This window comes from Colletotrichum higginsianum, chromosome 11, assembly GCF_001672515.1.
Source record: "Colletotrichum higginsianum IMI 349063 chromosome 11, whole genome shotgun sequence".
Lineage (NCBI taxonomy): Eukaryota > Fungi > Ascomycota > Sordariomycetes > Glomerellales > Glomerellaceae > Colletotrichum > Colletotrichum higginsianum.
The window spans coordinates 566,796-577,571 of NC_030963.1; the positions used below are offsets into that span (position 1 = coordinate 566,796).

General features: G+C 47.2%; 2 protein-coding genes across 2 annotated transcripts; both read right to left on the reverse strand.

Moving 5' to 3' along the window:
* Positions 1-1,808: 1,808 nt before the first annotated feature.
* Positions 1,809-3,719, reverse strand: CH63R_14507 (EC21 protein; the record flags this gene model as incomplete). The annotated part of the gene is made up of 10 exons (XM_018309481.1): positions 1,809-1,833; positions 1,888-1,948; positions 2,034-2,092; positions 2,174-2,264; positions 2,327-2,695; positions 2,825-2,861; positions 2,924-3,103; positions 3,141-3,184; positions 3,206-3,494; positions 3,594-3,719. The coding sequence occupies 10 exons, from the start codon at positions 3,717-3,719 to the stop codon at positions 1,809-1,811; spliced, it is 1,281 nt and encodes a 426-aa protein (XP_018150724.1).
* Positions 3,720-8,131: 4,412 nt separating this feature from the next.
* CH63R_14508 (Beta-1,4-glucosidase) lies at positions 8,132-10,556 on the reverse strand (the record flags this gene model as incomplete). The annotated part of the gene is made up of 5 exons (XM_018309482.1): positions 8,132-8,638; positions 8,687-8,894; positions 9,106-9,179; positions 9,235-9,248; positions 9,680-10,556. The coding sequence occupies 5 exons, from the start codon at positions 10,554-10,556 to the stop codon at positions 8,132-8,134; spliced, it is 1,680 nt and encodes a 559-aa protein (XP_018150725.1).
* Between the last annotated feature and the right edge of the window lie 220 nt (positions 10,557-10,776).

The window sequence follows — 10,776 nt, forward strand, 5'->3', positions numbered from 1 at the left end:
GACGATGTTACTCTCCTGACAATATAGCTCAAAACCTGCGGAGTGGTGGCTTTCATGCCCATCGACGATGAGGAGGCGATGAGGACCTCTTGCACGTGGCTTTGAATGACAATCGAAGTGTTTGACCCAATTTAGGCCTATCTCGTTTGTTGTCCATCCGTTTTCAGATGTTGCGATAACCCAGTCGTGTGGGAGATCTGTTTCAGTGTACCAGGTTGAGAGGTGATAATGGCCTGCAACGATGATGTATGGCGGGACGCTGTAGCCTGACGAACTTATGGCTTGGATAACTGTAACCCATTCCCGATTACCAGGCTGCACCATTTTCGTGTTTGATCGCCTTTCAGCACTCGTTACAACCATGCCAGCTGCGATCTGGCCCATCATGAAACCAGTCTCATCAAAGTTGTAGATATCAGACTCTTGGATACCGTACTTTACGATTGTGTTCTTCACAAGGGCAAACCAGCTGCAAATAGCCTGTGGATCTTCGCATTGGGCTCTCTTGTAGTCATACTTGCGAAAAAAACGCGTCCGAAGCTGTGGTTGTCGTTTGATGAAGTTCGACGCCCAGCGCTTCCCAACCGGTCGCGCGCCACGGTCGGCAAGCAGGTGATTGGCCATTTCTTCAACACCACTGATCCGGGGAGGAAACGATCGGGCATCTAGGTCAAGAATGTACTTAACTAGCTTCTCTTCTTCAAGCAGCGTCAAATTCCGTAATTTCGGCATGATGTCGCGTCGCGAAGGTTTTCCATTAAGTCGGTCGCGTAATGTTGTGAAGGGTACTGAATAGATCCGTGCTGCAGCTCGAATACTAAGATTTGGAGTGTTTTTAATCGCTTGAACCGCTAGGATCAATTGCGCTTCTTTGTTTGATGACGACATTCTTTATGGTCGATGGACGTGTGTTGAAAGCGGGAAGATGGTATGATCGCGGTTGGGTGATCGACTCGCTTGTCTGATCGACTCGCTTATCAGCCACGTTAGACTAAAACTATTATTAATATATATAATAAGCTTTATTAAGTTAATATAGTAACTATAGTCTACCTTAAATCTATATAGTAAAGTAAAAGTAGAATTTATACTACTATACTAAAATAATAGTATAATAAGTAATAGTAGTAAATTATATAGAAAATCTAACTTTTATTTTTATAGTACTATTTCAAGCTTATCTTACTATTAATTTATTCTTTTTATTTTTTTATTTATAATTTAAGTTAAGATCTTTAAAATAATATTTTTTTTATTTTTGTAGCTCTTTTAGGCAATTAATTAAGGGTATACTAAAAAGTAGTACCTTTTGGTGTAGCTTGGTGGGGCTGGGGGGGCCAGGAAGGGGGGGGGGCCAGGAAGTGGGTATGTTGACTTAGTAGCTCAAGACTCACTTCACCAATATCCTATATTAGAATCATAATAATATTAAGTACTAATGGAGTTAAAACATTGCTGTTCCCTACTCAATTCTGCCTTGGCGTGGCTTGGTGAGCATACTCTGACTTCATAAACGTCGTTCCTTTTCATTAAAAGACCGCCAACGTCTGCAAACTGTGGGAGACTGTCCTCTTGTAGTGACGATACTGGATCCTTGCCTGTGTCAATGTTGCTAGGTATCTTGAGTCCGGTCATGCTTCGCTGGGAGGTTTTGTTTTCTTTGGGCGGCAGGGCATGGGTGACAGGTTGTGGCCACAGATGTGGAATGATCTTCCGTACCACCATCAAACGTATAGATGGCATACATACGCTGTTGTGTGACAGAAGAAAAATGTCAGTTGCAAGACGTTTACGAGTCGCAAGAAATCTTATCGAGAGTGGTAGGGGCAGGCCCTAGATAGAGCTGGGGATTGGCATTCGGACGCGATTTAGGGAAGACAAACATACACAATGAAGGCTGTAGCAGACTCTAGAGCATACCACAGCTGTAAGTCCAAAGGATCCGAACCTGCCAGGGTTATTTACGAACAAGATCTTCAGGAGGATGAAAACAAGCAGCTACTTGTGCTGCAGGGGGGTGGCGGGGGGCATACCTGCAGAATTATCGCGCAGAAGTACGCTCACCACTCGCATTACTGCAGCAATTGCTGGTCTGGTCGAGGTCAGCATGCAGGATCCTTCTAATCCCCGGCACCAAAGTCGGTGTCGATGGCTGTCAGGGAAGAAGTCTCACAGGAACCCAAGACCGAATATAGCCGCAGCGTGACACTTTTGCCTCCAGTGCCATCCCGTTCTAACCACCTGACTCACCGGTAGGATTATCACTGTTGGCCAGGTTAAGAATGGTTTCTCTGGAGCGAAAGAAACAGTAGGTAAAAACACCTACACCAAACATCCAGCGCCGCATTCATGGCTGGAAAGCCCCCCGTTCCTTCCCACGCGTCATGGCACCTGCATCCCTGCAACGGCTCCATTGTGTTTTCCCACAAACACGAGGCGCGGTTACACATAAGAAATTGGTTGAGTATGAAACTCAGGGTGAGGCAGACTATGAGCATGATAGTACCCCAAAGTACCCACTTGTACTTTTTACTGCATGTAGAAAATATACGCAACAGAAACAACACAAATGATAGTTTGGTAAGGCCAAGCGATACAGTGCAAAGTATGCTGTAAGCAATATTTGCTTTGCTAAAGAGCGTGATATTGTCAAATTTGAGGGTCCAGAAGTTTGGATTGTATCCGACTCGAGCCTCTGATGTTGTATAGGGGTTAGCATCCGTGTCGGTTCATTTTCTGTGGTCGACGAAATATAGGGGTTTATGGAAAGCAATGTGAAGTTGAAAGAGGGGATTGCGTGTGTATCGGCTTGAGGAGGACGAACTTATAATTGTGAGTGGTAAGGTAGCGACGGAAGGGATCTAGAAGGGATAGCAGAATTAGCTTGAAGTCCCATTCTTCTTTTCTAGGGTTGGGTTCCTACGTAAGCTGCCACAATGAGGAAGTCGTCGAGGCCCCATGACGTAAAGCGATAGACCTTGGAGGCTAGGCGGACGCCCAAACATATAGTTTCGACTCCCACGATGGTGGCAATGTGCGGGACGTAGCTAGGGTTATCTTTGAACTCCTCGATCACTTTCCCGAAACCGCATTTATCGGCATACTGGATTACAATCACGTCAAGTTAGTCGTTCTTGTACCTCATTATGAGAGCCACTAGAGAATTTGAAGTTTTGAAACCCGACTTTTCATGGAGTAAACGTACAATGCGGTACCCAGCTGAGGTCGAATGGATTCGATGTCAGTCTGCGGCACAAAACAGGCGAACTTGTTGTGATGGCATGCAAGAGGGTGCCGTATATGTGTGAGAATGCGGGGAGGGATAGTAACACACTCCAATACTCCCGACTGCTGCAATCCGACTTGTCTTGAAGACAGGTGTTGGTTACATCGTTAAAGACTTTGCCGACTGTCTCGTTGCAGATGCACGCGGTGTTATTAATCAGATCAGCGCCCTCAAGAAAGATGCCGCACCATGTGCGCATGCATGGTGCCTAGCGAGTTCGGCGCTTGTCAGCGAACCGGATGCGTGCCTGGAATAGTGTGGAGATCGTCGCAAAAGCAACGCGCATGAACAGGAGCGGCAAGCTTACAAAACAGGACGGCAGGCTCCAGGAAGACAGGTTGGACGAATCGGGGACCTCAAAGCACGAAGCGAAGAAGGGCCACTGTCGGAGTAGGAACAGATAGGCCAAATACGCAGGTGAGGCCGGACGCATCTTTGCCAGGACAGAAGCTAGGGCGGGAGATCGAAATGGTGTCTAGCTGCCCGGCGTGAGGGTAACTTTTATTAAGAGATTGGGCTGTCACACATTAATCAAAGTCAGCCATTGTCCTTAAAGTTTGAAACTGGGGCTAAATGAAACAGCACGGTCCTTGATGATAGGGGTTTTAAGAGGAGCTTGTAAACGAAAAGAGAACAAGGTATAAATACGGTTAGCGTATTGTTGATTATTATGTACTAAGGGATATCGTTGCTACAACTCAAGCGCCAATTGAAGGACGCGACTCGAATAGATAATGCTTATATTTTGAATACAGGTAGGTCTTTGGCCATCTTAGATTAGACAGAGTAAGTCAACATACCCACTTCCCGGCCACCCCCCCATTCCGGCCACCCAAAAATGCCTCATTTCCCCTCAACACTATGACTGCCCTCTACTTTCTAACCATCACAACATTTTCAACCTTCATCCAAATACCTTCACTTCTCGCACATATCTTCCTCTATACCTTATGGTTGGATATACTGAAAATGAGATCAATCAAGCTATCGAAGCATGCACCAACGGCATCAGCCTAAGGAAGGCTGCCCTTACCTATGGGATCCTAAGGACTACCCTTCAGGATCGATTAAAGGGTGCCCAGGCAAGGCCTCTTGCCTTTGCAGACCATCAAAGACTCTCTATTAGTCAGGAGGATAAGCTGGCCCAGTGGGTACGGATTCAACATGCCCTTGGCCTTGCCCCAACCCATCAGCAAGTGAAGGTATTCGCAGAAAGGATCCTTCATGCTATGGGGGACACAGATCCTCTAGGGAAAGGATGGATCCAAGCCTTCATAAGGAGAAACCCATCTATCAAGGTCCAGAGAAGTCGCCGTATTGACTCTAGACGTGTTAATGGAGCATCTACTGAGGTTATCAGGGACTGGTACGGGAACTTTATCCCCTGCGCGGCCGTGGAAGCTTACAGTTGGCAGGGTCTTCCCAGTTACGTACATGCGATACTCACCGATTGACCACATCACTTTTCACAGCTCTAACCCACAGTCTTAACTTACTCAGTCCAGTATCCGTGCAACAACGAGCTGAATCGTAAGGACAGACTCATGTCACATGTCAGGGCCGAATGGCCGGGCTAGTATCCTATAGCCGTGAAGTTGGGTATGGGGGACACACGTTACAGGTGGGGGTCACCGGAGGGGCACTGGGGGATCAGTAGCGCCCCAACAAAAGGGCCCGGAGGATCATTTGGCCGAGGAGGGGATGGTTAGGTAGAAAAGGCAGGGAACTCTGCCCTCCTGGATAGGAGGGGCAGGTCGAAATAACACAACCGACTGACCCCTACCCGCCCGTCAGCGACTCTACCACTCTGTGCGAACCCAGCCTGTGACATCACACTCCTCTTTTCTCTCATTCATCGGGGCTCTGTCCAATGTCTTCTGGTGCGTGTAAGAAAGCAAGGAGCAAGTGAAGCTGAACGTAAAGGCAAAGCAAAAGTAAAAGGGAGATGTAATAAGGTATGTCTCTTTATACTTTAACTATCCTAGCTTAGGGAGACAGCACAGAGGAAATCTGCCAGAAAGTCCAAGAGGTACTCCGAACAGCAGAAGACTGGGCCTCCACTCATGCATCCATATTTGCTCCCGAGAAATTCTAGCTCCCTCACTTCAGAGCGGAATCCAGACTCAACACGAACACAGTACTCCTGACTCTCTTTGGGAGAAATTAAGCCCAAGAAAGCGAGAGAATACTACAAGTGACTCGATTGGTCGATGCAGAGGTGCTAGCTTCAGCCATTACTAGCTTTAATACTCCATCCTTGGCAAAATTGACGGAAACAGCCCCATATTCCTACCGGGATAGGTTCCGAAGGTAGTCGGTTCTACTGCTTCTCAGCAACCATTTATTCAAACAGAGGCGTTAATCTAACATTATTATACGGGCCGACATTACTCGGCAAACAACAACAGAAGTTTAGCGTGATTCTTGTAATCGGCTAATTAAAACCTGCAACGGAGTGGAACTTTAGAAAAACATGGGGGCGAAGCTGTCTGGAGAGCTGAAAATCCGATATCAATCGGAACTAGTCCGTCCATTAGCAGATCCAGAAATCAGATAGTTTATTAAGTGGAAATCGGAATGCTGTTTGACGCAAGAGTAGACATCTTAGTTCCCTTGAATGGGTTTAATGATTGGCGGATGAGAATGCTGAAACGAGTTAGTCTGGACTTCTGCAGGCCCCCCCCCCCGCTAATCAGCTTTTGTTATGCTTTAGAATAGAGTTTCTTACACTAACTAGTATAAGTAGTCCGGAGCTAAGAATTACGTTTACTACTGATTGATTATATTAAGTATTTACAGGGTTGTAAGGGGTGAGTGTTAGGTAGACGCCTGTATCTTGATAAAAGGCAGCTAAAACTGGCTTATCTACATTTTTACAAGATGCAAGAACTGGTAAGAGCAGGTAGGTACAATACAGAACCCCGCTTCGACAGGGATAGGAAGAATCCTGTTGAATTGGAGGGTAACGCACACGAAGGGCGCCACGAAGGGCGTCGGAGATAGGACTTATCGGCCAGCATAACCGGCCGCTCGGCGGCAACGAAGGGCCTGCCACAGGCTTCGTCCCGGGCAGTGGGCTTCGTGGTGGCCTTAGGCGCCTAAGAAAGGGGCTGCCAAAGGCCTAGTCGGGCGGCAGGGTGCAGCTGCAGCACACAAGAATAGTTACACACTACACACACTTAATATACGCACAATTGACCCATCACGGTTACCCTTGCCAATCTGACAAATCCCTCAATTAAGCACAATAATCACTCTTTGATCAATGAACCCTAGGTGTATGCATTGAATGGGCATGAATGATTTAATCAACTTGTCCAACACTCATTACAGCACAAGTAACTACGCAGTCAATCTGTTAATAACCTTGACAAGGTTGTGTCTCTTATTGGCTCGAGAGCGTAGTGCGTTTATTGATTAGTCATGTTCACAGGGAGCTGTGAAACTTTGTTTGGACGGGCGTGTGTTGACCTATTAAAAGCCAGCAACTGTGGACGACCTCAGTAAACACTAAAACTGATGAGGTTTCATAATTCGCCAAGACATTGTCATAAAGAATTTCGCTGCGTAAACAAATTGATGGTCCGGGTAAAAACGCTATTTTAACAACACTACAGAAGCTTGCAGGTCCCTGCAAAACGCCCAGCTAACTCGTTTCGGCATCATTATCCGCCAAGCACTTGACCCCTTCAAAGGCTCCGAGACACATCCACTCTTGACTCATCCGGCATTTCAACTTCTACTCTGTCAACCTACATGGATAATTGCACCTGCTAATGGATGGTATAGTTCCGATCGGCTTCGGAGCTTCGGATCCTCCGGAAAACTTCGCCCCCATGCATTTCCAACGTTCCACCCCGTTGCAGGGTTTATGTAGGCTGCTTACATGAATCAAGCTAAACGTCCGTTTGTTATTGCCGAGTTATGTTGTGCGTTATTTGAGGATGGGCTTCGCCTAGATTCAACACTGTCAGATCAACGCCTCAGTCCGGTTAAAAGGCTGCTGAGAATGAGTCTGGGGGATTGGTAGAACAGATCACCCTTGGATTTATGCCATGGATTGCGGGGTCAGCTACGTCAGTTTTGCTCAGGGCATAATAAAGGTAATAAAGGGCGTAAGCTAGCACCTCTAACGGCTAAACCTGCATCGACCGATCAAGTCATTTGTAGTATTCTCTCTCCCTAACTATCTCCTAAATAGTACACAAGACGAAGCACCTGGGAATATACGCAGTGCGTATATTATCAGTTGTCACTGCAAACCAACCTTTCTTAGGTTTAACCATGCTCTTGTCGGCTTTTACCTCAATGCTCGTCCTACACTTTTGGTTCCATTCATAGATTTCTACCAACAACTCACCCGCATGGAGGCTTCGTGCATATTGCTTCCGTTTCAAACACCCAGCACCCTAGACACCTCAATAATAGCTTAGTCTGGATCAGTCTGCTATGTAGCTTCCGGCCCGCAGGAGTCTTTAGTGACTTCACCCACTTGATTTCGTCTGTATGATACACTGAGTCAAGCTGAGATCTGATGGCAAGGAAGGTTACTGCCCCGCAACCAAGATGGATGTTTTCGCCGGCTCCACTAGCGTATAGCGTATGGAGTATTACCCTGTTGAATCCGATCCGGGTCAGAAGACAGCCGCGGCCTCAAGGGGACTCACATCGTATAGTATGGGCAGCATGACTCTCACTCAACTAAGGCTGCTGTTGCTCAGCTTACAGGGTTATAGGGGTAAGTAAAAGCCCCCTGTTATGTCCACCCTCTTTTACACACCCATGACGCAGTTGATCACAGTACATGTTCCATCCTATTCTTTTGGTGTCTAGCCCAGCTAAAAGTTAGAATCTAGTAATCCCACCATTCGCATCAATCACTGCCTGGAATCTCTGTCCCATACTCTCTAGGAGCTGCCCGCAATAGTCCTCTGGAAGTGCGTCCCATGCCTCCTGTACCCATCCATAGAGGATATCACGAGATGACTGACGATGCCCATAGTGAAGCTGGATATACTCCTTCATCCAGTTCCAGCATGGCTCCATAGGGTTGAGATCTGGAGAGTACGGGGGGAAGTCGATGACCTCTATGCCCCTGCTGGCCAGCTCCTTTAGAGTGCTAGCTGCAGAGTGAGGGGGGGCACCATCCTCCATAAGGATAATCCTCCTGCTCTTCAGACTGCCCTCCTGCTCCAGCAGAGAAATGAACCCATGGATGAGGGGGACAATATGCTGCTGATAGGCCTCAGCAGTGATAGTCCCCCAGCTCTCCATATCCCATACTATGCCTGGGCCCTTCATGCTGCCTGCAAAGGACCCCCAGAACATCCAGCCTTGCCTTCTCTTAGGCGTCTAGATAATGCAGGTCGGATCCAGCTCGTCCTCAGGCCTCCTAGTCACATAGGCCTTCCCATGGCTGCCAAGGACCCAAGTCTCATCAGTCCAGAGGATCCTTTTCCATTCCTCAAGGGGCCAGTTGACATGGGCCAGAGCCCAGGCCAGGCGTTTCTGACGGGTTGCTTCAGAAAGCAGAGGCTTCTGCCTGGCCACATATCGCCTATATCCAAGGCGTCGAAGGGTGCTCCGAATAGCATACTCTCCATAGGCCCTATTAAAGAGCATAGTTGAGAGCAGGACCAATGCTTTCTAGCCCTATTGGAGATCAGGTTATCGTTATGCCGGCGCATAGGTTTTTAGCCTAAGCGTAGATCTTACCTCAGCTGCGATACCTGGAAGGTCACTACGGGCTCAGCCGGTCACACTAGGGGCTGTTGGTGTTAGAACTTGCCCCTTCCAATTACATAAAACTGGCACTTTACCTGGACGGTTCCTCATTGGTTTCTGCGGGGTTAAACTTCTTATTCTTTTTGCATTTGCTCTTAACGTCGCACTCCTATGTAACTTTAATTAACCTGTCCTGTTCTTCAAAGTAAGAAAGAGAAACTTACACTTATAAACGTAGCTGTTGCGAATTTTAATTGTCATTTTGTGAACCTTTTTTCTCAGTGTTCTGCACAATCTGCAACAATTATTGTACAATGGTTAACGTGAATGATAAGCGAGCGCGCCACCTAACTACAACCACATCGCAAATCTAAGATTAATACATCAACATCAACAACACTAAATCAATTACAACTACTCAGAATCCTCTTCTTCAGACATGTTTTTATTAAACTGACACGTTCGCGCATTGTACCCTGTGTTTCCGCATATGCCACACTGCCGTTGACCTAATTCAGCCCTTGGCTCGCAACCACTAATACCCTCGAATTCAACAATAACACAAGCACTAACCTGAAGCCACGGGGGTCATGGGGGCACGCTACTTAGATAACCCTAATCAGTCAGTTACTGATTGCTTAGACGCGACTTTATCTACAAGGAAATCACTGATGTCATCCATCTCGTCTGGCACCCTGAACCAATGCCCCTCCTCCTCCGCCCCTTCGTACTCCTTCCATTCAACCTTTCCTCCCCCTTGCTTCAGGACACGTGCTGCCTGTCGACCCAATTTCACGTCCACGTATGCGTCGTCAACGCCGTGGCCCATGAAGATCGAAGTTTGTTCCAAAATGCCTAGACGGAGACGTCCAGCCACCGTTGGTATCATGCTAAGTAACACATCCTTAGGTGCCATGTTTTCTGTATCAGGACCCTTTTTAGGCAGCGGCTTCTGACCAGCCAGGATTTCTTCAACATCAGCCGCAAATGGGAGCCAAGTACTAGCGGCAAAGAATCCCCCCAATCCTGTAGTTTGATCTCGCTGGCAGAACAGAGCCCACATCCCAACCGCAGCACCCTGGCTGATTCCGCCAAGGACTAATCTTTTTTGGTTGCCGCCAAGTCGCGCAACCTCCCCTTCCATAACTTGAGAGATATAGTCTATCGACTCACAAAGCCCTTCGACTTGCAAATCTTGCCGCGCGGTAGGGTCTGTTAGAGAGTGTGCTTCAAACCAAGCAGGCATATATTCTTGAAAAGCAATGCTCCATAGTTTCTTCGAGGAAGGGAATACCCATCGCCAACCGGGCAGTTTGTCTATGAGGGTGCAGTCATCGGAAAGAGTTGATGCAACAAGTTCCTGAAGAAACTCCTCACCGCAACTGCCGCGTCCGTGTAAAATAATTGCAGTGTGGGTGTGCTCGGACTTGGGCTGTATGACGTGACTGGGCCCAAAAGACCCGTTGTTATCTTCGGCGACTAACTGCGGGGATCGACTGTAGTCGAGGCCTTCCATGCCGTCTGAAATCAATGAAGAAGTCGTCATGATTTAAGCATTTGTGTAATTTAGGGGGAATGGAATGGTTGAGAATAGTGCCAGTAAGTAGAAGCAATGTTTGTGTCTAAAGATTGGTTTAGGAAAGGAGCTATTAATATAACGGAATGTCATGGGAATTTGCAGTGATATAGTTGATTCGTTGACCCACCTTAGTTAGCATTTAGGCCAATTACAAGGCTAGATTTAAATCAAAATTACCTAAGCATGT